The 27,290-nt window shown below is 40.4% G+C and overlaps 1 protein-coding gene across 4 annotated transcripts in view; it reads left to right on the forward strand.

Annotated features, from left to right (window-relative positions):
* Window positions 1-27,290, forward strand: part of ZNF638 (zinc finger protein 638) — a 58,691-nt gene that overhangs the window by 18,486 nt on the left and 12,915 nt on the right. For 3 of the 4 annotated variants that reach the window (XM_086612427.1, XM_086612424.1, XM_086612425.1), the window contains 18 exons: window positions 5,561-5,622; window positions 5,912-5,950; window positions 8,887-9,191; window positions 10,638-10,978; window positions 11,597-11,743; window positions 12,125-12,256; window positions 12,619-12,677; window positions 12,854-12,897; window positions 14,051-14,119; window positions 14,603-14,767; window positions 14,866-14,937; window positions 15,921-15,973; window positions 16,678-16,809; window positions 16,953-17,081; window positions 17,411-17,452; window positions 19,225-19,365; window positions 20,377-20,502; window positions 25,842-25,891. In XM_086612427.1, coding sequence (XP_086468553.1) covers window positions 5,561-5,622; window positions 5,912-5,950; window positions 8,887-9,191; window positions 10,638-10,978; window positions 11,597-11,743; window positions 12,125-12,256; window positions 12,619-12,677; window positions 12,854-12,897; window positions 14,051-14,119; window positions 14,603-14,767; window positions 14,866-14,937; window positions 15,921-15,973; window positions 16,678-16,809; window positions 16,953-17,081; window positions 17,411-17,452; window positions 19,225-19,365; window positions 20,377-20,502; window positions 25,842-25,891 — 2,108 coding nt within the window. The remainder of the gene's footprint in view (window positions 1-5,560; window positions 5,623-5,911; window positions 5,951-8,886; window positions 9,192-10,637; window positions 10,979-11,596; window positions 11,744-12,124; window positions 12,257-12,618; window positions 12,678-12,853; window positions 12,898-14,050; window positions 14,120-14,602; window positions 14,768-14,865; window positions 14,938-15,920; window positions 15,974-16,677; window positions 16,810-16,952; window positions 17,082-17,410; window positions 17,453-19,224; window positions 19,366-20,376; window positions 20,503-25,841; window positions 25,892-27,290) is intronic. The other variant, XM_086612426.1, reaches the window with a different exon arrangement.

Below are 27,290 nucleotides of genomic sequence, written 5' to 3' on the forward strand. Positions count from 1 at the left end.
AGACTTGAAAACTTCAAAGGAAGTTTGATTTAAAATAAAAATGTGTGAAATTGAACAGGGTAACAGATTTGGGTTTGCGTTAATAGGTGGATGGAGCACTTTGCAACAGATTACACTTTTCCAATTTGAGTTACTCAGTTGCTTGCTCAGTGGTGCTTTCTAAAATGAAGCAAATGTTTTTACTAAAAATACTTCTTGACAAATTAGCTATGAAGTTTTCTGGGGAGGTTAACGATCATAACTTCTTGCCCTAATGGCGCCTCGGTGTAGCATGTCTTCTCCAGACATTCTGATCCAACTGTGACTACGCAACCTTTTCTCCTCGCCATGGCTGCTTCTTGCTCTGGCAGACGTTCACTTTATTCTGAATAGGATTTTTTTTCTTCATGTACACCTGCTGCTGCGTGGGCAGTTCAAACTGTTTAGAGACCTCATGGGGTGAGCTGTGTTTAGACAACAGTGTTGCAAAATAACCAAGAGTTAGGTGTTTTTTTTTAACTACAACAAATAAAAGTGTGTGAAGAAATGTCAGTCTTGTGTATTTGTGAGTTCTGAAGAATTCCTTTTACTTTCAGTTTTACAGTTTGACTTTGCAAATAAAGTTGTCTTTTTTGTCTCGCTTGCATGGTTAAAGATGACTTAGACATTCGTTTTTTTTTGTCTTCAAAGTTGTGCAGAGTGGTGTGGAGGAAGCACATGAAGCAGCACCTTCAAACTGAGAGAGAACTGGTGGGGAAACAGTGTAGTAGAAATTGATAGTCACGTGTGGAATTACATGCACTAGGAAATGGTTGTTTCACACGGCATAGGTACTGTTTGCCACAACATTGTGGAATCTTAGTTGGAAAATAACAAGTGCATAGAAGAAACCCCATGAGTGGCTGTGCAGAGACCCTGCGGTGGCTTGAGGCGTCTCTGATGAGCAGGTGCCTGTGGGCTGGAGGTGTATTCTCGGGAAGCAGCTCTGGTTTGTTACCACCTCCTGTGCCGTAGGAGAAAAGGTGCTGGGTGAGCCTGCAGGACTGTTGGTCTCCCCAGCACACCTGTAGGTGAACTGGATGTTCAGAGCAGTTTTTAGGTCAAAGTGATTAGACGTGATGATCTCTGGTGTGTAGTACCAAGTCATAAGAAACAGTTTAAGAATGCTGTGTTATAAACAGGTCTTTGTGACATGGCAAATTGGAAAGAAGGTGAAGAAGTGGATAGCGTGAAACAAAACCAGATGAAGATGATGAAGGATACTGAATGAGGAAAACCTCTTTGTCCAATGCTTGAAGATACTGGATATCTGAAAAAGTTTCAATGTTAAAATGATGGATTTCGAGTTCAGATTACTCACGGTGATGAGCCATCTTTTTCCATAGATTCTTTTAATCAGTCTTGTACTGAATTACAGACTCATCTAGGATTCGTTTTCTTGCCAAGGTGGAAGCAGAAGCTGCGTTGCCTGTCGGAAGAGAATCCAAGTGTGTTACCTGGCATTAGTTTATTAAAAGAATGTGAGACCCAACTCCTGCTCCTGAGGAGTCAGTCTGCGTCTGAGGCCATTAACTGTTAGTGGCTAAAACTTTGTATTTGCATCTGAACTGTATCCCCTTGGTCTTTCAGCTCGGCTCTCCCGTAAACGCGGTGAAACGTGGGCCGTTTCAGCTTCGAGTGAAAAACGCTTCTGCTGTTCCCCATAGCATCTGATCGGTTCTCCCCGTAGGCTGGTCGTCTTAAGTATCTAACTTGCTTAATTGATGAGCTCTGATGAAATCTAAGCTGGAGATGGCCTTGAGATCTCTGCAGTGTACTAAAATACAGAGTTCTTTTTCCAGTGTCATACTGCTAAGCAAGTAAAAGTATTTTCTAGTTTTTGCGTAGTATCAGAAAAATCCTCAACACCTCTTCTACAGAACTATGTGTATATATATTTGAAGGTGTTTTTTTATTATTTTTTTTTTGCTAATACACTGTTCAGAAGTCAAAAGTTAAAATATCTTCCACTTGCACGACATAGGTATTGTAGATCTGCCCATGAAAATTTTTGGTTTTAAACTTTGGAACTTTTTTGTAAGGCATATGGATAATCCTTGTGTGTAATGATACATGGCAGGTCAGCAACTGCGTGATAAGCTGCCTACGGTCCAGGGCAGAATGTGAAGAATACTCCAGGTGATTCATGCAATGGACTTTGGAAAGACTCTGTTCAGCATTTCTTTTCCTACCAAAACTGTCTGACGATGCCTCCAGCCACCTTGGTTGGGTCTTGCTGAGGTGTTTGTTCAGACAGGAACTAGGAGAGGTCTTGCCTTTTGGATCAACAGTGCAACTTCAGACTTGGCTGTCAGTGGTCCTCCAATGAGGTACTGGCACTCTAACAGACTATTTAGCTTTCCAAAATATTGTGCGTTTGTGGTAAATGATGATTACTGTGGATTTGAAAGCTGGTTGTTATTGGAGCAGCATCAGAAACATGCAAGATGTGTCCTTATTTATCTCTTATGTTAGGAAGGCTTTTGTGGTGTTGGCAGGGATAGTTGTATACACAATACTGTTAAAAGAAAGGGTATACTCCAGAAAAGTGGGCTTTTTGAGCTTTAAAAAAACAGCTTAGAAAATTAATTAACACTAAGGTGACTTGTTGATCCTAGGTGTTCTCAGAAATTTGTGCGTTTGTGTCCTGCAGCATTTTTTTGTGGAAGACTGCCCAGTTTTGCCCTTGGTTAGATGGAGTGTCCTCTCAGCGTAGTCGTCTTTCAAATACATTTACAACCTCCTCCAGCATATCAAAACATTCTATGAATGCTTCGCAGAGCAGCTTAATTTTCAACTTGAAATGTTGGATGTATTGGAATAATGAAGTGTGATTTCTCTGTCTTCAAACAGATGTCACTTGGAACAAAATAGATTTGCAATATTGCCAGCACGAGGGATCCTATTTACGGTGTGTTTCAATTTTCGTTTTCTATCTTAAATACATTTAAAGTGAGGGTGATGTCTTCTTGGGCTTTAAACTGCCTGAAGTCGTGGGGACTCATTGTTTTCTACATAGAATTGCGCTTGCGATTCCTTTGCTGAAGTAAGAGGACAACATGGGATCTACCCATTTTGCTCCTAGTTTTCAACATAACACTTTGCTGTGAAACCCTCACAAACAGGTGCGGGTGCTATCCCTGTGTACCATTGTTATCTTACTATTGGCAGAAGAGGCGAGATTGGAGAGTGAAGGCACCATGCTCTGTCAGCTGCTTCTTCAGGACCTTTTTGGTGGAAACCTGTGAGGAACGGGAGGTTTGCCATGGCCCGGAGCGGGATAACGTAGCAATTGAGGTGTCGGGTTGTGAAGCAGCAGTGCTGCTGCTGTAAGGAACTGCCTCCAAGTTCTTACTCCTGCCAGGATGTGATGGAGTGCGTGTGCTGGGAAGGGATCCTGTCCTTTTGGGGGAAAGGAGCCCTCTTTGGGGACAGACTTGCCAGAGGGAGTGGAGTATTTCTAAAGGCTGAAAAGGGCGAGGAATTAATCAAAGAGGAGGAACGTGCATAAATCAAGACTCCAATAATTCTGTGAAATGCAAGAGGGCATTGGCATAATGAAGACTTGAAGAAGAGAAGAATGTTGTGTTTGTTAGGGAGGAGAATCTCTCTTTGTCAGCCTTCCAGTCTCAGTGCTCATTTGACCAGTAGCTGAAGACCCTTGGAAGCCAAACGGCCTCCCACAGCCCTCGCTGTCTGCACATTCTTTGCATGGGACTGGGGAAGTGGAACACTTGAAGCCCAATTTCTTTCCGTTTCCACAAGCTAATTTGTTTTAGCCCTTGAGTAATAGTTTTTCTTTTTCCTGTCTGACTTTAAGACTCTGGAAAACTAGTATTCTCGAGAATGGGATTGCTTAGTAATGGCATGTTATTGGGGAAAAAAGTGTTAATGGTGAATTGCTTGTTGTTGCGTGCATGCCGTGTGTTCAGTGTGTGTGCAGTTCTACAGCTGCAGCTGGTTTTGTCAGTCTGCCCTTCAGCTCTCCATGTGCTTTGGTTCAGCCAGGGAGACTAATGCAAAGAGTCTTTTGGGTAATGTTTTTCTGACTTTATTTGAACGCTTAGAATGTTTTTATGAACACAGTTAGTAAAATCTTTCAGTGCCTTTTTGAGATTGGTTAATCAATATATCTGTTTCTTCAGGAAATTATAAGTCTTGTGCTTAAGATGTATTTTAATGTCTTTAAAACCCGTGTTTTTTGTACGTGGAGTATAAATAGTTTGGGTAGCTCTCCTCTAGCCACACATTTTGGTGTTTATAGGCTGATGCAGTAAGTGCAAGGAATGGTTGTTTTCACCACATTCTCTGTGCTGCCAAAATGCACAAAACTAATGGTGACCTGGTCATGGGTTTTTTTTCCACCTCATAGGCTTTGAGTGAGCCATCACAAGCTTTTCTTTGAACCAGTGTGTTCAGCGTTTTTGTCAATCAATGTGAGAGTTTGATACTGCCAACTCTGCGTTTTGTTGTAATGATTTTGTCATAAACCAGCGTGCACTTAGAAAAAAATCATATGTAATTTCACAACCCAAATTATTTCATAATGCCTTGTCTGTCAGTTGCATTATTCAGCTGTGATTACCTATTTTAAAACATTAAAGCAGCTAGAAATTGGGTTTGTTTTTTTTTTAAGGACGCTAAATAATTATTATTGCTGACATGATACCCTACAGCTTCATATCATGCGATATCTCTTCCCAGTAGCAAACTGACTACAGCAGTTGCTTTCACTGGCAGGTCAGTGTACTTCCATAATGCCATTACTCGAATGAAGCCTTCAGGCATCGTTTTCCATGCTGGGGACTGATTCTGTGTTTACAGTTAAACCTCTGCTTGAGTAATTTTCGAGATTGAGGACTTGCGTGGTACTCTGGATTTGTCTCATGCTTAACCCAGCAGTTATTCCCAAGTAAAACTTTTCTTAAGGGCTTTTTAATATTAAAAAAAGAAGGGTGCGTGTGTGACAGATTTCATCAGACTTTTTGACTGACCTTTAGTTGTAACGTTATTAGGAATGAATGTTCTTGACCTTAAGGCATGAAGAGTCATGGCTCTGTAGAAATGGTATGTGACTTAAAAATACCGTGTTGTGTGGGGTTCTCTGATTTATTCAGCTTAATTTGCAATGTATGTGTTCATCAATCTGACAACCTGTGAAGGCTGCTAATAGTTTTCTTCATTTTAATATAGCCGGCTATCAGTTCAACCTTTTGCGTTAGAAGTGTGGTGACAACCACCCAGTGTGTTACTGGAAGTAATGGATTCCTTTAATACGATCCATTTTGTTCAACTTCCACTTCGATTCCTTTGTGTTCTTTAACAGCCTTTTATAATCAATAAGTATTTCAGTCTTTTGCATAAAGAGTAATAATTTTAAGTGAGAGATTTGACCTTGACATAAGAGTTTAGGTAAATGTAAGATTCGTTAGGTAAAATTTGATGGAAGGTAAAATATCACAACCGGTAACTAGAAAGCATGATCAAACGCTGACATTTTACATGCTAATCAAGCTTCTCTGGATGTCTTTTCTCCGATTAGGACTGGATTCTTCATCAGAACAATCCTTCTCACATTGAAAGCTGCCGCCAGTTACGTCAACAGTAAGGAATCTGTTTAAAAAGTTCATTTAGTGTAAAAAGTTGGGTTTTGTGCATGCCCGTAGCCTGGGAAAATGTACTTGCCAGATTGCCTTAGTGAGGATTGCCGGTACCTGAGCGCTGCTCTAAATTGGCTTCAGACCAGTAGGGTAAAAGGTGAACTGACATGTGATGCTTCCGGAGTCCTGGACAGGACCGTTTGTCTGTAAAAGCTACTGCATGTAAACGAAAATTGTGTTCAGACAGCAAGCTTGGCTTTCTCACTGACGACGATGTTTTTAACATTTAACAGATACCCTGACTGGAACCCTGAGTCTCATTCCTCAAAGAGGTAACTACTTTTTGATTACAGGTTGTTTTTAATTTGTTGCTATTATAAACATGTGGTAATTAATGCCATTAATTTTCCTGGTTAGCTCACCGGCAGGCTCTATTAGTGGTGTCATATTTTCATTATAAAATTGCGTGGGGTGCTTTTGCGTTCTTTTGTCCTAAGTTCATTTAAGAAGTGGCATAGTATCTAAAATTCTTTTACAAGGATGAGAGTACTGTCTGTAGAAAAGGCTGAAGATGGATATTGTGAGCAGTCATCCCTTGAACCTCCTAACCCTGCTTCAGTATTTTTAAGTTATTGGACGTGATGCAGTAGGAGCTGAGCGAGACTGTGACCGGTGTTAGATCACTGATTAAACTGTGTGAGTGATTTCTGACTGTCAGACTTAATAGATTTTTTCCAGTTAAGCCGCTCTTGTTTGCAACTTGAAACCTGTTTGACGATAGGCGTGCTGGGGTTAGCTCTTGTTTCACACTCTGCAGTCCGTAGATCCCTTGGGAAGCTACGGGATCACAAGTTGAAAAAACACTGGAATTCATGAACTCATGTTCTGTACTTAAAAATCATGCTGTTTACTGTTAATTTTTTTGAAAACACACCCTGTGGACTAATTCTACTTGGATCTCAGCAGGACTGGGGTATTTTACTGGTTCAGTGTTTGTACATGTTTCAACTTGCATACTAATAGGAATGATATGACTTTAATTTTGCTAGATTTTCCTGTGACTTTCTATTAATTAGTTTGACATACTTGAATATGTAGGTCAGGTTGATTTGCAGAGTGCATCTGAGGTCTCTCCATGTTAATAAACAAGGAGAAAGAAAACTTTAAAGAGAGAAACAAAAGGAATAAACTTTTGAAACTTTCATGGAGAGAATAATTATATTTCAAAACCTCAAACTGAAATTGCTCTCCAGTGCTGCTGATGTTACCAGGAAAAGGAAACAGCTCTTAACTGGAGTACCTTAATAAACTGGAGAAAAGTTTAATAGCACTTTTTTTAGTGAGTGATTTTCTGTGATTGCAGATGGGGCAAAAGTTATCTTTTAGGGTGGTGCTTTCTTAAATCCTTCCTGATGACAACACATCTCCAGCTAGGAGAGCTGGAGCTGGAGAGGGACTTTTTACAAGGGCATGTAGTGATAGGACAAGAGGCAATGGTTTTAAACTGAAAGAGGGGAGATTTCGATTAGATATAAGGAAGAAATTTTTTACATTGAGGGTGGTGAGGCACAGGAATAGGTTGCCCAGAGAAGTTGTGGCTGCCCCATCCCTGGAAGTGTTCAAGGCCAGGTTGGATGGGGCTTTGAGCAACCTGGTGTAGTGGAAGATTTCTCTGCCCATGGCAGGGGGGTTAGAACTAGATGATCTTTCAGGTCCCTTCCAACCTTAACCATTCTATGATTCTATGAACACAGCTGCAGGCTCTCGGTGATCACAGATGTCCAGAGCTGCTGAGTGCAGTCTTGGGACAAGGTTGATGAGCTGTTACCACTCTGGTAAATCACTTCAGTCTCTGCTTTTTAAAATTGCACTGGTTTATTAACACGTTTAAACGTTTTTATTTGGCACAGGAGTAATGGGTTTTACACGGATTTTTTAATGATGTTTGAAACTTGCTAATTAAGTAACACTGTGAGACAGTGGTAGGTGATGTGAGTTTGAACATCATTTAGGAGACCTGAGGGTTGTTCAGCTGTCCTTGTCTAGCTGCTGGCGAAAAGACTGGGCAGCAGCGGCTGCAGTTGCTTGTCATCCCCTTCTCCTGTCTGCCAGTTGTCAGCCCTCTCCTTAACCTGTTTCATCTCAGAGGAACTTTGTCTAGTTGAAGTCTTAAACAGTAATAATAGGGCTCGATGTGGTGACTCATTACGCATTGGTGCTCTAGATTACCTTTAACAAAGTGAGACGCTTTTCAGTTGAAATGTGAGCTTCTGTTTCATGTTGTGTTAAGAGACTTGTGTGTTTAGTTGTCCAGCATACAGTCTTCCCAGTAAACCCACTCGTACTGGATGTAAATACAACATTGGTTATTTCCCCGTGTTTCTGTTAGTTTTGCTACTATAATTACTAGTGAGGTGCTGCTTTCTGCCTTAGGCCGAAGGACATGCTGCATCAGTGGCTTCTTCCAGTTTCACATCTCAAAGGTGCTGTGTCTGCTCTTACCCGGTTTTGAGTGCTGGTACAGTGTATCTTTTGGCATCAAAGAATTCCATATGGGCTGAAAAATTGGACAAGTGGTTGGCCGTAACACACTGGCCTGCCACCTGACAAGCGCATTAAAAATGCTTAGGATATTTAAGCATATACTCTTAGCATTTTTCAGCTTTTCCGTTTTACTCCTGTAATGTGTCCTGTAAGGACTTTCCTATTCCTCAATACTTTCCATGTCTCTAAGAGGGACTATTTCTGTCATGGGTCTCTTCACCATTACTTCTTTCCATGTTCTTCATCAGTTTGACATCTATAGGTAGCATAAGTGTGCAGTGGATGTATATTTATGTAGTCCTCTCAAATCTCTTTTTCAGTCTCAGTCAGTCTTTTAGATGTTATGTCTCATGGTTGCTTACTTCCAAAGTAAATTTGGAAGAAGTAAGGAAAGCATCTTAATTCATTACTCTTTCATGTACGCTTTTCCTCTTCCTATTATTTTTTCATAGCACTGCAGCTTATAACTTCAGAGTTATCCTTGCAACTTTCTCGTGTTCCATGCAGGTTTTTCTCTCCAGTTTGCTTCTTTTCAATTCTGTCTACCTATCCTAAATTCATATAGCAAACATGTTACCAGTAAGTAACGAATATTTGTTAACAGAATTAGACTCTGAGCTTGGTCAATTTTGGTTCTTTTTTGCAGAAAGTCTGTTTCAACAAACTTGGGTTAATTATTCTTTTCTGACTTGTTAAAACTCATTATATGCCTTTATTCTGCTAGAAGTGCTGGTGACAGAAAAGAAAACCAGACCCCAAAGCGTCGTTCCAACTCTGCCAGTCCCAGTCCAAGACGTTCAAGGGTCACAGGCTCCAGCTATGTTCCACGCCGGTCACGATCACGATCCAGGAGCCCTGGCCGCTTCAGGTCAAGGCCAAGAAGCCGAAGCCCACGGCAGATGCGACGACTTAGCCCCAGACACAGGTCAAGGTCACCGCATCGATCAAGAAATCCCCTGAGAACTAGTCCTCGACGTCAGAGGTCTTCTAGTAATGACTGGTCATCAAGGAGATCAACCCGATCTCAAGGTAAAGGGGTGGATAGACGCTGCCAGATCGAAACTACCTTTAGTTTCAGGAAAACTGAGTTATTTCAAGAGATTGATCTGTCCAGCTGTCACCTAGGCATTTTTGTAGCAAAATTCTGTTTCTAAAAACAACTTTTCCTTTTGCTGTTGCTTTGAGAGAAGTATGCTTAGAAGAAAGTGGGCATTCCAAAAGATCTGAGTTTTCCTTAACCTAGTGTCGGGAGTTGGTTAATTGTATCCAACAACTGCTGAACAAGTGTCTGTTCCAAGTGTGCACAGTTTTTAAGACAGGAAGGATAGTCAAGAATTGAAAACAACCGAAGGTGGTTCTTCCTTCAGCATCAAAAAAGTGGTTTTGCAAAGGTGGTAAAGATGAGGAGAAGGAAGAGGCGGTGCTCAGACGCTGCGTTGAACGGAGGTGCAGTTTACAAGGAAAGCGCAGTGCTCTGAGATAACTTTGAGATGGGAGCATGGTACGTGAAAAACTTTCAATGAAATATCTGTTGGAACAGTTAAGTTCATTGCAGCAGTTTGTGACTCTCCGTTCAGCTTATTTCTTCCTCTTCGCAGTTTTAGGAAGTTTTGCGTAAACTCAGTCAGTTCCATGTAGATAATTTTGAGCTCAGTCTCTGACTGAAATACCAGTTTGTTTGGAGTATTTGTTTCTTTTTAAATTCTGAAGAGAAAAAAATAGAGGAATTTTAAAAGGTTGACTTTTTTCCTTTGATCTGTATACTTGTGGCTGTGTTGTTTGCATGCTTTCAGAAAATTAAGAGGTACTGAGCTCTTGTGGGAAAGAAGTCTAGGTGAAAAGCTGTGAGGGGGATGGGCAGTTTCAAAGAGATCTTCTTAAGGGTAAAATGCAAGCCATTGTAATGTAGAAGAATGAGGGGAAGAAGCAATTAACTAAAATAAAGATTTTTCACAGAAAGAAAGAATACAGGACATAATTGTTGTATCAGATCGTTAAAAAATAATTTAAACCAAAACATCAGCCTGTAGGATAAAGAGCAAGACAGAGTCGGGTACAGAATTTAGCAGAAGGCATCAAGATGGTAAGTACTGCTGTGCATCAGTATGTGAGGGGAAGATCAATGTCTTGAAAACTTTTCTTTTCTTACATTCCTTGACATGCAAAATTAAAGAGTCATTCTTTTGCCTCAGCCATTAGGATTTTTGTAGGTATCATTGCCAGTGTCATGCTGTCAGTCTAACTAAAAACGTCAAGTTACGCAACAGCACAGTGAAAATAGTGCAGAGGTTTATTATTATTTATAGACCATCTCTGCTAGAGTGTGATTAATTAAGGTTCTCTAACTTCAGTGAGTCTCGAGATTGAATCAGGAATGGGTGGTGAAACTGAAGCTGTAGAAAACCGAACAGGGATATATGTAAGTTTTCTTTTAAAAACAAACAAAACCCAGTTTGTTTTCCCTTCCCCTCACAGACAGAAGGGCAGCTCTGGAGGCAGTAGTGAAAAGTTTGGGACCTGGCTTTGTAGCAGAGTTCAAAAAACATAAGTCACTTCAAGCAGCTGGGCAAGGATCTTCGGGATCGCGAAAATCACCTCTCTCTCATGGACTCTTAGGGAAGATGCCTGGAAGTACGAAGAAGCCGCTGAAAACAAGTGCTTCTGCAAAGGCTTCGAAGAAAGATGTGCCTTCATTGCTTGGGTCAAGTTCTTCATCTCCTGAATCTGATGATTTACCCCAAAGCAAAGAAATGGAAGAGGATGAGGAAGACTTAGCCACAGGAACCAGTGGACCTCGTCCTACTCCTTATAATAGGGTGAGTTGCGTAACGTTTTTCTCTGTGGTTTTAAGAATTTGGTTAGTATCTCATTTCAGAGAGATCGCTTGGGGGAAGATTAGCCCTTCTGTTTGCTGATTCTGTGCAATAGATACTGCCATCTGCATGCGGAGATTTGCTGGCTGCAAGTGAGCACGGTAATTTTTAACAGATGTGAAGCAAAAGCTTTCCAACAGCAGAAAGAAATGTCCATCAAATTTGGGTCCTCGTTCTACTGGGCACTTGTTTGTATGAATTGTGAGTGATGAGCTGTGTTTGGAGGAGCTTGTTGTGTAAATAAAAGTAAAGGATAGGAGGCAGAAAGAGTTCATTTTGCCCTGTCAAGCGAAAAAAATGAGGCAGAGAAATCTGCTGCTGTTGTAAGAAGGATCTTAAGCCAGTGTTGTCTTAGTCCATCATACCGACTGTTTGAATCTCTTAGAAACACCATCTATAAATCAGATTGTATTTTAATTGTGGTAGGTGCAGTCACAGTCCTTGGTAATGCATAGCCTCTAGATGCTAAGCAAAGAGAATTTTTATTACAGATTCTTTTTTCTTCCTTTTACTGGACATGAGGTGGAAAGCATTTATTTTTGTTTTGCGTTTAATTTGTAGCTGTTGAGAGAGGAATTGCTGAGTTGTGGGACTGTCCTTCAAATATCCGATTTACCGGATGACGGCTTTTCAGATCAAGACATTAAAAAAATTGTTCAGCCGTTTGGCAAAGTTAGTGATCTCCTTGTACTTCGCTCTAGAAATGAGGTGAGTTTTCTTGTAGAAAGTTTTTGTGTCAGAATGCAAAACAAATTGTCAAGCAATTAAAAGATGTAGTGTTTGGATCCTCAGCTGAACATCGGATAAGGCTTCCTGAACAGTTTGTTGTTAAAGATCACACACGTAATCCTGGAATAGCTGGGAATCTTAACGCTATAAATTCAGTCTTCCTTGCTACCTAAGTCTTAGAGAAAGTAGGACGCTTTTTATAAAATACTGAAATCCAGACTTTTTCATCAAACCCTGCGTGAACTCAGATAGAGAAGTACATGCAGTTCTGTCGTGCGCAGATTTGCTAAGGAAAAATGGCAGCAAATTGTATCTTGTGTCTGTAATATAAATAAAGACTGAAAGTGCCATTTATTTTAGGCCTTCTTGGAAATGAACTACAAAGAAGCCGTGATAGCAGCTGTGAAATATGGCGAGACTGTGCCAGTACTGGTAAATGGGAAGCGTGTGAAAATAAGTGTAGCAGAAAAGCCAAAAGCATCTCCTGGGCAGGTAAGCAGCAGGTGAACAGTGTGATACCTCGTGTGCAGCTTGGTATTTTGCTCCAAAACTTGGTGTTCTCCAGAAAAATAGGTTTTAATAGTTTTAACGTATTTTTAATTTCCTTTTCATAAACAGCAGTGGAAAATAAATACGCAGATGCATGTCCTAATTCCAGTTCTCCATTTTTCTTGATTAAATTTGATATTTGTGAACAGTATCAGTTTAATAAACACCAAAAGATACAACCTATATTTTATATTTATACTCAATCACTATTAATAATTATTAATACTGTTTTTATATGTGTATATACAAATATATAAATAAGTATAAATAATGCAGTAAAAGTTTTTTCTTTCTCTTCATTCCAGGCCAAAAAAAATATAAAAAAACGGGCTCAGAATATTAAAAAAGTTGCACCAAGTACAAAGTAAGTTTTGCCATTACATATAGTAGTGTTTGTGATAACCATTGCAAACCAAGTGGGTTAATCTCTGTTTGGTTTCTTGTGTTCTACTGTTTTTGAGCTTTTGTAGCTGTTTTGATACCCATCAATTGTCTTTCAACCTGATTTTTCTTTATTTTTCTCCTGCCTGCTCATAATAGAAAAGGTCAGAACACTGCCACTAAGACCACTAAATCCATTCCAGGTGAGGTTTTGGTTCCCTTTTATCTGGTGATACCTCTGTTATTGCCTTCCCTCTTTGTTCTCATTTCTGTGTTCATATGAGTGCTTTTCTTAATAGTGCCTGAAAGCAAGGCCAGAGAGCTGCAGGAATATGTCTGGTTTATACTTTCAAATGTCTTCCTTTTCATGCAACCCTATCTGTCTTTATAAAAAACCCACAAAAATCAACCCTCAAGCAGCAATAAAAAAACCCCACCTTGGCCTGTGGTTCTATTCTATAATTTTAAATGTTTGCCCCATCTGTCAAAGATAAATGTGGCACTTTGAGCTCCATAAAACCAGTGTAATTCTTCAAGTTGACTTTAAGCCTAATGTGTAACGTATTTAATGTTCTCTTTCACAGTTAGTCCTAGTGCTTCCCGGTGTGTTATGTTCCTTGTACCTTCCAAATGCTTTTAAATTTCTGCCCTGGTCTTCTAATGATTGAGACAGAAATTATTTCAATTATTACTTGGTGTGGCAGAAAAACTTGTATGTCATGCTGTTAGAGAAGAACCTTTTTTTGATACTTCAATGAAAATGGGACAAAGTGCAGTAAATACATCAAAAGCCAATGAAACATAACAAAAATCTGGTGTTACTAAGACATTGGAAGTAACAGCCATGTCATTTTTTTGTTGTTGCTTATTTTATTGACTTTCATGAGCAATTTTTCTGAGCGAAGTTAGGGACCGGACATGAATTTGATGGGAAATTGTGCTTTTTGGAAATGTGGTGTGGTGTTGATTCGTTCATCAGCATGGTCACTTCTGAATCCAGTTGCCGGAATGGAATTAAGGTTCATGTAATAGTGTGTTTCAGAGCTGTCTCACAGATGGAAACAGTGAATTGTTTGTGGTTGTTTAAAAGAGGGAGAACACAAACTCTTTTGCAGGAGCAAGGTTTTCTCACCAGAATCCTAAACAAATTCACAAGACACTCTACTTCATGGCTTTCATTCAGTAGTGTGTTGGAATTAATTTAGTTTTAGGTTTTGGGATTTTTTTTGTCGTATCTATTGAATTTTTGCAGATTAAACTAGTTTTGTATGTATTTTTATACTCTTATTTCACAAGTGTAAGATTTAAGAAACAAGCATTTCTACTGACTTAACTTGGTTTGGATGTTTTACATAGGTAAAAAACAAAAGACTAAGAAATCAACGACAGGAGACAGTAAAATCAAGAAGACTTCAAACACTGCAGGTAAGACAAATGAGAACTTTCACTCTTTCCTCGGAAAACACTGGCAGGTGCTTTTCTGCCTTCTGCCCCCCACTTTCCAGAACAGATATTTAAGGTAGTGAGTGAGTCCCAGATTTTCACACCTTTTACTGGGCTTACCAATGAGGTAGGTTGTTGGACAGGCAAAGCCCCGTCCGTGTGCCTTGGGGCTTGGCTAATGCAGTGATTACCAGCGCTGTTAGGGGATGGAGAATAGCAAAGAATAAGGGAAAGGTGGTGAGTTTGGGGAAACTTTCACATAACCACAGCCCCACGGCCGTTTTGCCAAGCTGGAACACGCATTTTCTGCCCATTTTCAACAAGGAGCAGGAATTTATGTGATAGGAGGCCTCTGAATATCTGGCAGAAAAATGTATAGTGCAGTTCATTCTTCTTTTGCAAGTCAATTAGTTTAATATATTGAAATGAAGACTGCTTTTTCTATTCCCTGCTGTTACCTACCAGCAAAACCAATAGATGAAGACCTTCAGATCTTGACAGAAGCTGAAATGGAAGTCAAGGAAACTAAGCTGCCAGACCCAAAGAACATCACAGAAGGAGACAGAGTTACAGAGCCTGTGAAGACTGAGACTCAGTCCCAAGGAGTGACCAACCCTGCACCTGTACTAGGTAATTCTAATACAATAATGCCATTTTTAAGTTACTTTGCTAGTTGTAAGTAATGTGAAGTTTAACATTGTGATGTCGTCTTGAATTTATTTTTTTAGAGCAACTTGCACAGACATCTGAGGTGGCGGCGTCGGACTTGAATGAGTTTAATGAAGCTTTAATTGATCAAGGTAAATTGGAAACCGACAGGGTTTTTCTGATTTCTGTCCCAAACCTCTCTGCTATTGTGAACTAAATGAGAGTGCTTTTGAGGCCAGGAAATTAAAATGACAGAGGATATCAGAGAAGAAAATCTATGAGAATATGTTCACTGACTGAAACATAAACCAGCAGTTCATCGTGATGACTGAAGTGGCTAAAAAAACCCAAGATTTACGTCTTTCAGCGGACATAATATTGTTATGTTCAGTGTGACATGGAGACTTTCATTTACAGCTCATTAGAGCAAAGGATTCAGGCTTTCGCTGCGTTCTGTTTACAGCTCCACCACGAATTCTTTTAACCTCATTGCTTTACATTGCCTGCTAGAGCTGGCTTGATAAATGATATTTTCCCCATGTTTTATGACTGATTAGTAACAGACTTTGTTTTAAACGTAGCGTAAGTGTATGTTAATTCTCAGTTACTATGCATGTGATAGTGGAGGTATGGCAAGGTTGTAGTTGCTCAGCCTGTTAAGGTAGATAAAAACACTTTACAGTAGAAGTGATTCTCCTTTACCTGCGCTTGCCTATCCTGTGTGATTGCTGTTTCCCTGTTTCCTGCTGTGTGTATTTTTCTGAGCCTGTCCCATATCACTGTGGACTTGTCCCAGGAAAAAGAAAAAGAAAGATAGGGCACCTACACAGTCCCTGTGTGCCCACAAGAAAGTCTTATGGTTGTGATTATTCAACGGATAAGGCCTTGTTGTCAGCAAAGTGTTTGCATGTTAAGATATTTTAATTTTTTCTTTATCCCTACTTAAACCCGTTCTTTCTGGAAGCATTTGCATAACACTGTACGTATCTCACCAATGTCATTTGTCACTAAGTTAAAATGAAGAAAATTTCGTTTTTCACAATGACAGTGGTGATAAAACGTAATGTAGGAAGTTCTTAAAGCTCTTCTGTATTTAATGAAATCTGAACTACTAAACCCCACCCCTTTATTTTAGAAGCTACGATAATGACTACGAAGAGTGAAGAATCGACAGAACCAGCTAACAAGGTCGGTTGAAAGGTGCTTGAATCTGTGGAAGGTTTAAGTAAACGCTTGGGTGCCATTCCCAAGTGTTGGTGTGCTGCCTGAAAACCTCCGATTTAAGTCCCCTGCCTATTAATTTCTTGTGAGAAACAATGAATAGTGTCTTTTCTCCTTGCTGTTTGTGATTTGATAAACATCTAGCATTTCACTCTTTGGCTTCTTGTTTTTGCCTCGGAATTTTTTAGTTACACCAAAACTCCTTTATGCTCTGATCATCTCTGTTGCCCTCCTGTGGGTTTCTTCTCTTTAGATGCAGTATTTGCACATAAGTATTTGATGTGTGGGCATGTCGTGGATATAAAGTAGTGGCATAATTGTAGGGGGGTTTGGTTCCGTTTGAATTTCTGGTGAGGTAGCATGAGACAACCTAAGGTCTGTGCAGACTTAGCTTACATGTGAATACATCCACAATTAAGCAGTAACTAAGTTGATTATGTGACATAATTAGAGAAAAGGGCTAAAAAAAATGTTTATTGCTACTAAATCCTAAAAAGGTTTAAATGGTCTTTGGGTTTGAGGTAATTGCAGGTGTTATAACATGCTTTTAAGCAGTGTTTCATTCAGTTTAATGGTGGTTTTGCATAGTAAAAAGAAATGCTCTCTTCGGTAATATAGCAGTTTTGATTTAGAGTTGAAGAAATACCAGTAATACTTCCGTTTGTTTATAGGAACTTGATGATATATGTGTCGTTCTTATTTCGAACCTGCCTGAGAAGGGTTTTTCTGCTGAGGAGATTTCCAACCTGGCAAAGCCGTTTGGAGGACTGAGCGATGTGCTCATTTTATCATCGCATAAGAAGGTATCTAGTGGGTGTTTAGTGGTGTTTTGGCCCAGAGCAGCAGCACATGGGTTTTTAACAAATGTGAATGTGATAATATAATGCAGCATTGATGTAAGCTGCTTTTGATATTTTTTTTGGTTTTGTTTTCTTTACTTTAAAAGGCATACATAGAAATAAATAGAAAATCTGCGGATTCTATGGTGAAGTTTTACACCTGCTTTCCAATATCACTTGATGGAAATCAGCTCTGCATCAACATGGTGCCTCAGTGTAAGACTATAAAAGATGAAGTAAGTAATGAAATATATTGAAATTCTGGGGTACGTGATAACATGTCTGCACAGCGCAGGGTTTTGAATTTAAGCTGACTTTTATACACTGCCTGTTTTACACATTCTGATGGTTTGTCCGATTGGAGACTGATTCTGTTAAACGTCTTTTTGGGTCCTGGTCTTCTGATACAAGAACAACCCAGGTGTTAGAAGTGCTGATGCTGTCGATTTTAGTAATAAAGCAGAAGCTAAGAGATTGTTAGGAGTCACTGCCACTCAGCTGCTGCTAGTGAAGCTATATTTTACAGTTCAAATCTTATAATGTCTTGTTTTTCTGTTTTTTAAAGGAAGCAATATTTACTGCTATAATTAAAGATTCTGACCCCAAGGTAAGTTGCTAACAGTCTATCTTTTCCTCCACATACTATCAAAATATGTTACTTTAAATTGGAATGAGCTAATATTTCAGTATGAAGGATACTAATTGAATTGTTATCTAAGCTTTCTCTTGAAATAAGTGTTCATATATGTTTTCACGGGTGAGTGAGCAGGGAATAGAATGAGTAAATGTTCACTTAATTTAGCTCCATGATGCATGAAGTGAAAGAAATTAAACATTCAATAGGAGTCCTTTGAGACCCTCTCCTTCTGTTACGTTTTTTTCGTGTTCTAACAACAAGCTGCTGACCACTGTAGCTTGGAGAATATGCAGTGCTCGCCTGTATATAATGCCACGTGTTTTCCTGGTGTGTTTAGTAGACAGATGTTTTGGTTTAACTATCAAAATTACCTCTGTGCTTTGTTCAGTGTAGCGTGTTCCTTCACTTCACGCAGTGCAAGCTGGCAATTGATGTACAAAGCGTTTTTATACAGCGTAGGCAGGCAGAGATTAATGGAGTTATAGCTTTTATGTCTTCTGTGAGAAACATTTTCAGGGTATTCTTGCTAGAGGGTCCGTCCTTGGCTCTGAGTGTGTGCCTTGGGTTCTGAACAGTTGGCACGAGAACTTCACAGGAGTGACTTTAAGAACAGCGCTCTTGGAAGCTAATTGTATCTGTTTAAAAAGCGTGTTGCAAACAGCCCTGTCAACAATAAATCACTTTACAAGAAACCTCAAGAGGCTTGAATTTTCATTTGCAAATGTATCTGGGGGATACCTGCTTTCTCCTTATGACCATTGCTTGGCACTGACAGATGCATCTGAGTACTTAACTGCCAATACCCCTGCTGCCATAGCCTACTTAAGCTTCTGATCTGCTTGTGGTGGAATACTTATTTTCTGCTCCTGGTGAAGTCTTGAATAATGGAAGAAAAACATACCAGACCTGGAGGGCGGGGGGAAAAATCTCTTCCTTGTTGGGAATGAGTGTTGCATTTTGAAAAGACACACAGCTTTGAAGTATTTAAAGATAAGAGTTGTTTAAGATTTCAGAAGTCTACTAGTACCTTTGGACTTTGTGTCCCAGGGCCCTTCCCTTTGATACTGCACGAAGTACTTGGTGCCAGGGTTGAGTCTTTGGTTCTGCTGGTGCTACGTGGCTGATGATGGCTTTCTGTTTGCTGTCAGCCCACTCATATGTCCTACACCAGAATCCTTCCTGGTCAGAAGAGACTTCCTGATCTCCTTGACAGCCTGTCCCCATGATGGTGGTGATAACTCTGTTTGAAAACTAAGAAACACAAGAAATGATATTTGACCAAGGATCCTTGTTTTATTATGAACTAATCAAGTAAACCAAACTCTCACTTAGAAACCAGGATTGGAGTCTTTTGGATAGGCTTCTATGTCTTGACCGATTTATAATCTGACTAGATAGTGTCTGCTTTTCGAAATACTAAATTTTATTTAAACTTTAGCTACATTTTGCAGAGTTCCTTGACGGTACTTTCACTAGTTAGTTAAAAAATTTAAATGATATTAAGACACTCAACTTGATCCTTTCAAGTTTGTTATTCTTTACTGGCAGACATAGCTGGTTCTTTTCATGTACTGCACAGAGACTGGAAAATCTGATGTGAATTGGATGTGTGTGAATGCTCTTTTTTTGATAAGACCAGAGTGATACAGAAGCTTTCTGTGAGGCTTTTCTAATCTAGCTTGGTAGTTGCTAATAAAGTATGTTACAAAGTTAAAGCAAGTTTTGTCTTTGCTTTTCTTTAGGTAAATACTGAAACTATCCGTAATCAGTTTGTGCATCTTGGGAACTTGCCGGATGATGGATACAGGGAACTTGAAGCAGTTTGTGTTGGACTTCGATTTGGAAAAGTAGATCATTATGTTGTACTGAAGAATAAAAACAAGGTGTGTGTTTCGTTTATTTTTTTCCTAAGGTGCAAAGTACCATGTTAGGAAAAAAAATTTACAAAAAGTAGTTGTTTTTCATTTCGCAGTACCGAGAATGTTCTGCTAATGAGAGGTCAAAGTTTCTGACTCTTTCCCACTCATCCTGAACAAGAAAATTGTCTTATTTGTTGGGGGCAGTGGGAAAGGAAAAAACAGAAAAAACCCAAACAACTGACCAAGCTTTCAGGTGTTATCTAACGTGAACAATACAAGAGCAGTTTGATAAGCTCTGAAAGTAAAGCTTCCCAAAGGCTGGAAAAATTATTTACCTTTGACATTAGAGGTGTAAGTGGGAGAAAGATGAGTTCCCATTTTCTAGGAAACTTGGGGGAAAAATTATTTTGATATGAGAAGTGAAAATGTAAGAATTGCTGAAATTACTTTTTGTTTTGGGACACTTCAAAATGTAGTGACTGGATTTTCAATTTCTTTAATTTTGATATTGTAATTTTTCATGTTGCTGGTTTTGCACTTAATATTAGACTTTTATTTTATGAACTAAATTTAAGTCACGGTGTGTACATGTATATTTTAATGATTAAAATGCAGTTGTGCTCCCGTTATTATGAGCTATTTTAAGTGTCCAGCTGCTGATAAACCATAAAACAGGTGAGGAAGCTTTTAAGAAAAATTATTTTTCTGTAGCCAGGAGGTTGGACACGTGTGGGTAGGGAAGCTTCAGGCTCCACTGTTTTGCGATGTAGTTATTTAGTTTTAAAGATAATTCCAAACAGGAGAGATCCTTCTGAGAGGCTGAAGGAAGAAAGAGTCCACTGTCCTCCATATGAAAGAACGTAGGATTTAATTAAAAAAATGCTGCTTACAGCTAATATAAAATGAAGATGTTGAAACCCTTCAGGAATACGAGCTACCCCATGTTATACCAACCTAATTTGCTAAACTTGTTCTGCAATACAGAAATAAGATAAAGTAACAGTTATTTGAAGTTTGTGCTTTGTTTTCTTGTAGGCAATTCTGCAGCTGGATAGTGCCAAGTCAGCCAAATCAATGTACACCTTCCTGCAGCAGTATCCATATAACATGGGTGAGCACACGTTGACCTGTACATTGTCACCCAACGGAGAGTCTGCTGAGGTAAGATTTCTTCTTTTCAGTAATACATTATTTTTGTGGAATAGAACAACCTTTCCATGAAGAGCAATGAACAGTGATGATGTCACTATTTCCTTCACTATTTGCTGTCATGGATGAGAGTGAAAACTGTGCGACAGCTGGGACCAGGATCAGCTAGTCTGCGTTCTGGGATGTGGCACCGGTGTGAAAGGATGTGTTGATGTTTGTCTTCCTTTTGGATCTTTCTCTGTTTTACAAACATATGGAATCTCTTTCATCTCCACCAATGAAAATGTTTCTTAGTGAAAGATGAAGAGAAAAAGCTAGGAAGGAGGAAAGCAACTCTTTCGTACTGGTTAGAAAAGTATTAATAAGTGAAATCAGTAGAGGTTTTTTGATGTAGTTTGATCCATCTTTAGCCGTTCATCTGCTTTAGTCCTCTTGATTCCAGACTCAGTTGTTGTGTCAGCACTGGTTTGTGCGCCCGCAGCTGCTTCCATCTCTCTGAAGAACGAAATGACTTGCAGTATCGAGCAGCTCCCAGTTTGCTTCTGGTGACTTGCTGAAGGAGCAGCAAGCTGCAGCAGCTGAGCACCGGAGAGAAGGGGGCTTTTAATGCGTGCTGCATTGGACAGATAAAGAGCATTAAGCACGAAACGCGAGCATTAGCCACTTGAGAAGCTGTAACACTCTTAGCAAAGTGCAGAACGTAAATCCAGACGTGGTCCCCCTCCCAGGGTGAAGGTAAAGTGGTGTTGACTTGGCGCTTGAACGTGAGGATTTTTTATGTCAGTAGTTCTGCGTACGCTCACCTTCTCATTTTTCAGTTCCGTTCTGGTGTTCTGACCCAATAAATTAGTTGTAGTATTTGTCCAGTGATCGACTCTCCATCTCTTGCCACATCTTCCAAATTATGCTTATTGTAGCGGTATGTAGGTTGGCTTTTATTCCTCTGAATTCCAGCTAGATTTGTTCTTCAAAATTCACCTGTAATTGAGAGAACAGAGACCAACTAACTGGTTCAGCGTGAACTGTACACAGTCGAGACTGAGACCAAAATGTGCATAGGGCTTCTTTGTTTTGTTTTATTGGTTTTCTTGCAGATTTTTTTTTTAGTGATGGTCCAGATGAATTCCATTCTTGGAGTTCTCATTCCCTGTGTGCTGCTGTTCCTTTTCAGTGGCATGACTTTGGGATACTATTCAAATGAGGATGTGCCTGGAAGGACAGGGCATCTTAGTTTTTTCCCTTCGCTTTTATTCATCACAGGAGAAAGTTTAACTTCAGATGCCTAAAGATAACAAGGACATCTGTCCATTACTTCAACAGGGAGGAAGAAGAGTAATTCAGACATGTGCTTCTGCTTACCATGCTGACACAGCTGTCAGTATTATTTGCACCAAGCATCACAATGAATTTTAGTTTAATGAAGTTGTGTACTGATCATTGACTTGTATCATAGTCTGTTCTCTGTTGTTCTGCTTTATTGAAAAGCATCCATATCTATGAAGTCTGTAGGGTAACTGCGTGGTGTTCAGGATTCATGTTTTTAAAGAGATTTTAGGTGTACGTTTCTGGTAGGGCAGTAGTTGTTGAGTTGCATCTGCGATGATTTAGGACATACAGATGTGAGCTGGGCCTATGTGTTTTTCAAGCGGATTCGTCATGCCCCTTTCCAAGGAAATCAGCAGTTACTGTGCTTGTAAAACCAGTTATTGACTTTTCTCTAAGTGTGATTCTCTGAAATGGCTGCAGAGGTTTGGTGACCAGTCTGCCTTCCTGACGCTTCCCGCCCCATCGTTCTGGGCTTAAGGGGCGTAGTTTGTTCATTGGGAGCGACCCTCCTGTTGAAGGTTTCTGCTAGTCTGGAGTCAATATATGTGATAGTTTGATGGGGGGGGGTGTTCTGGTGGCAGGAGAGGGGATTTGCTCCCTGTGCCACCAGATCTGAGTCCCATCCCCCCCGGGGGAGGTTGAGCCAAATCGGCGCCTCTGCGAATTGCCCTATTTAAGTTGGGACAAAGGGGCGGGAAAGGGCTTTTTGCTCAGGAGCGAGGAGAGAGCAGGAGGGCGCGGCCCTCGCTCCGGCTCCCGGCCGGGCGGCTGCCCGGGCCCGGGCCGGCGCCATGTGCTCAAGATGGCGCCGGGGGAGCCACATGGGGGGGGGGACTCGGGAAGCGCCCCGCTCCCGGGGTGCCCGCCGGGCCGAGCTCCTCTAGAGGAGATTAAGATCTAAGAGAAAGCAACCACAACGACCAGGTCAGTTAAGGATGGAGCAGGAGGAGGTGTGCTGGAGCTGAGGCTTCCCTTGCAAATCGGTGTGAGATGGCAGGCGGCCCCCCTGCAGCCAGGGTGTACTCAGCGGAGCAGAGACCCACTCGTGGCCCATGGAGAAACCCACGTCGGGAAGGAGATGCCTGAGCCCAGGAGAGGTCGTGGAGCAGGGGATGCGTGACCAGGTACTGTTAATAATGGGGCATGGAATGCACGACGAGGTCGTGGAGGCATCTGGAGTCCGTGGGACGACCCACGCCGACGCGAGTGGCAGCAGCTCCCTAAGAGGCCGAGACTGGTAAAGCCCGAACTGGTACAATGGGGAAGAATTGCAATCCTGCGGGCAGGACTCACGTTGGAAAAGTTTGGGGATTTTTTTCTTCATGAGTAGGGGATCCACCGAAGCAAGGGAAAAATGGTGTAAAGACTCCTCCTCCTTTAAGAAAGGAGCGGCAGTTAACAACATGGATGAACTGACCTGCGCTCCCCATTCCCTGTCCCCCTGCGCCGCCGGGGGGGGGTTGAGCCAGGAAGGAAAGGAAACGGGGTGGGGAGGTGTTGTTTTAAGATCTGGCCTTGTTGTTCTCTTTTCTCCTCTCAAGTAACCGGTTTCGTTCCCTTGTGTCTCTTGTTTAGTAACTGTTAATAAATTGTTTTGTTTTATGAAGAAAGCCTGAGTCATGTTTTGCCCGGGACCATGTTTGGTGGGTGCTCCCTCTCGGTTCTTGTCTCGACCCTCAGTCCAAAAACCACGACAATATAATAACACTGAAAATGCTTTTTAATTACATATTTGATTCAGAGAAGGGGTTTAACTTTCCCTCTGACCTTTGCATCTCTACCAGATGAGTGTGGTGGTGTGGCAGGGAGTAGGGCAGGGTAGGGTGGGCTGGTGTGCATCCCTCGGGGCCTCTGCTGCAGGGTGGGCACCCTCTGGGAGTGAAGCACCGATAGCTCAGATTTGGTGGGTGTGTAGGGTGCTCTTTTCTCATCTGCTAGATGCAAGAGCCTGGATGAGATGCTCCAAGAGTGTTTCTCTTTCTCCTCTTCCCTATTGCAGGGATGATTCTGCCCATTGCTGACTCTCTGCATGGGACAAAATATGCTTTTCTTCTGAACCGCTTTATTTTGTATTTCAGTTCATGTACTGAACTTCAGCTCATTTTAAACAACATAAATTATAATTGTGTTTGATGTCAGAGGCATTTAAGAATAATGTCTTTTATAAGACTAACTTTGTAGCTGAAGAAAATAACCAAATCTTCAGGCTTATGAGTTTTTTCTCGAGTCTAGAAAATGTGAGTAATAAGTTCCCTTAGCAGCAAAAAATAAGCGAAATATCATTCATTAAAGTGCTCATGCTAAGGAATGTCTGTCAAGGATGCATTGTGGGAACACTTTGTGATTCAAATCCGCTTTTTGTAGCCGTTCCCTATATCTTGTGTAGCGACAGAATAACATGCCTTTGTCACTGTAAATGTTTCATCAGAGCAGAGTTCCATGCTGACAAAGAATGGCATTCACTCTCTGTTTTCAAAATAGTATTTCCTTCCAGCTGCACACTTTGGGTGGTACAAAGCGCTTGTCTGATTTAGAGAGGTTGGCCAGCCAGAGGGCAGTAATGATGCCAGTGGCATAGTAGAGCAGTAATGTAAGTGCTTGCTTAATCACCTTATAGTTCTGTTTCTGTAATTTTTGTTGGTAATGTCTGAATTTAATACTGCTGAAATAACAGAAATACGGGGAAACTTGTGTAATGGTGAAGGAGAATGTGCAACTGGAATACAGAACTGTAGAGCATGGCTGCAACTGGTGTCGTTCTGATCTTTGTCACTGCGACCGTCGCGGCTTTTGCACAAATGCTAAAATAAGTCTGTACTTCAGAGATATGCTTCTAAACTTTCTGTATCTGAGGTGGAGAGAAAAATGCCTGGTCGTACTGATAAGAGGGAAACCTGAGTTTTTTCCATCTATTGTTCTTCACTGCCCTTTGAGTCTATTACCCGTTGTCCACCTTCTTGTTACGTTGCCAGAATCTGTTATCTGCCTTGGTACTATAGGAACATTAAACTTGTAGCTCTGTTTGCCATAAGCTATTTTCTCTAGAAGCCTTTCTCATTCAGAAGCTCATCAGAAAGTCGCTTTTAATTAATTATAACATGTTGAAATTGCTTTTGGCACTTACCTCTGGAATAAATGTTTTTAGAAAGGGCAAACTGAAGGCTTTTGAATTATGTGCATAAATAAAAAATTAAAGTGAATTCTATGTGCACCGAATTTAGCTGATGTTCTTCCTAATAGTGATTGCCTTCAGGTTAGTTTGTAGAGTGCCTTCAGAAAAGAGATATTTCAACACTGAGTTTTTAAAGTTTTGAGGGTTTTTTGATTGCTTGGACCTGCACTACTAACTGTGATAGCTGCAGAGCTTGGATGGTTTGTGGTGGTCTTTTTCAGAAGACGTTATTTCATTTTGGGTTTATTCTACATAACAGAAAGAAGAAAGGTGTAGTCATCCTACGAGAAATGAATACTACATGAGCAGGTTTTAAGGAATAGGAACTGGCCTTGGGTTTTCTGTAGATAGTTTCTTCACTTGGAATATGATTTTTCTTTAGAAAAAGTGTGACTCTGTTTTTCATATAATACTTACTGGTCACGCAAACTGTATTTACCCTGAGCTCTGCAGCCGTTAGCATCTTCGCCAGTACAGGATAGAAGATGCTGTCTGGGAAAAGATGCATTTAACCACCTCCGTTCTCCAAATATATCACAGACTAAAAGCTAATTCTGCTCAAAAACACGACAGCTTTGAAGGAGGGACGAGCGAAACCATTCATGGTATGCCGCATGTTCTGTCTTGCAGACTTTTAGTAAAATCTCTTACACTGCCATGCACTTTTATTTTTCATCTTACGAAATACGTGTTCTGTGGGGAACAGTTTTAGAGCAATTTGCTGTCATTTGATCTTTCAGGTGACACATGCCTAAATTTGGGTTCGTGGTGTTATTAATTAGCTGGGTTATGCAAATTCTGTACTGATGCCTCTGAAAGTCATAGATACCGAACCTTGATTTTTGCCTTTCAGTCTGAAGTTGTGAAAAAAGAAGTGAAGAAAGAGGAACCAAGCAAAGGAAGGTATGCTTTTCAAGTATATAAGGGATTTTTATGTATTTATACTGTTCATGAAATGTGTTTCCAAGATTAAGGAGGTTGCTGAGCCATCTGTCTAACTAAGCTTGATGAAAAGGCCTGCTGTGAGATCCATCAACTGTTACCTGCTGTTACTTCTTTCAAGCATTTGTGTGTTCTGTGTGTGCAGGACGTGTACTGTACTGCTGTAAAGTTTGTGAATTCTTTGAAATGTGGGGCTTTCAAAGAACATGGACAAATGGGATGAATCTTGTTTTCTGTGTAGTTCGTTGAGTTGTTATTGTTTTACTAACTATGGCCAGGATTTTACCACAGGTCCTGGAAAGTGTGTTTGGAAATACGTGTTGGTAAGACAATTTTTTTGTTGTATTTAACCGGGAAGTCATTGCTTTATTTTGTCCTACGGTGCTTTCCTCTGTCAGAGCACCTGGCTCTATTGTTTCTGTTTCCAAATGCTAAAAATAAACTGAAACTTTCTTGTTTAACTAATTAACATTAACTTTGTGCTGTGATACAGGTCCCTGAATTGATTTAAAAATGTTTAGATACTTATTAACATCAGAACCTAGAAATGGGAAATGGTGGTTTTCGTATGTTCCATTTAAATTTGTTTTACAGACATTGCTTGTAGCAAAATTACTAATTGTGGAGTAACTATTTGTTGGTTTTAGTCTTGATTGTGTTTTTAATAAATGGATAGATCATTATGAGAGTTCTTGTTAACAAATATGACTTAAAACACCTTCTGTGACTCATCCATATTTCTTGATAAGTTTTATAATTAAAAAAAAACCAAACTGTGTAATAATGGTCCTAAACTTCAATTTCAAGTAATGCCATTATACTGTAGTTTATCTTTTAACTATATGTTACTATATTTTCAAAAAGTGTTTCTTTCAAGAGTAAAGCTAGATATTCCTAACTTCATGAAACTTCTGCTCAGGCCCTAGTCGATTTTGGAAGCATTTATTTTCTGAACTGTCTCTGACTCACAGGTAGGCAGACGTGCAGGCAACCTTTTTGGTTCCAGACTGGTGGGCTTTAGCTAGCAGTGGTAATTAATCAAAACAAGTGACTCTTGCATCAGTCCCAGGTACTGCCCAGCATCCTGCTGTGGCTGGTGAACTGAGGGGAAAATGAATGTTTTCCCCTACAAATGACAGTACACACCACCTCCTTGTCTGAAGCAACTGTCTTCTTGTAAGCCTTTGTGACCTGACCAGTTATTCTTTTGAGTTACATTTTATGAGAAGCAGAAAATATCTTCAGTATTATTGTATATGGGAAGGCCTTGTCACGTGTTTCTGGGGAGGGAAGAAGTAGTAGAATTTGGGGAGCAGAAGGGGCTGCCCTCTTGGTTGACTGGGATTATGAGGTGATCTTG

The sequence above is a fragment of the Tauraco erythrolophus genome, chromosome 5 (genome assembly GCF_009769465.1).
Source record: "Tauraco erythrolophus isolate bTauEry1 chromosome 5, bTauEry1.pri, whole genome shotgun sequence".
NCBI lineage: Eukaryota > Metazoa > Chordata > Aves > Musophagiformes > Musophagidae > Tauraco > Tauraco erythrolophus.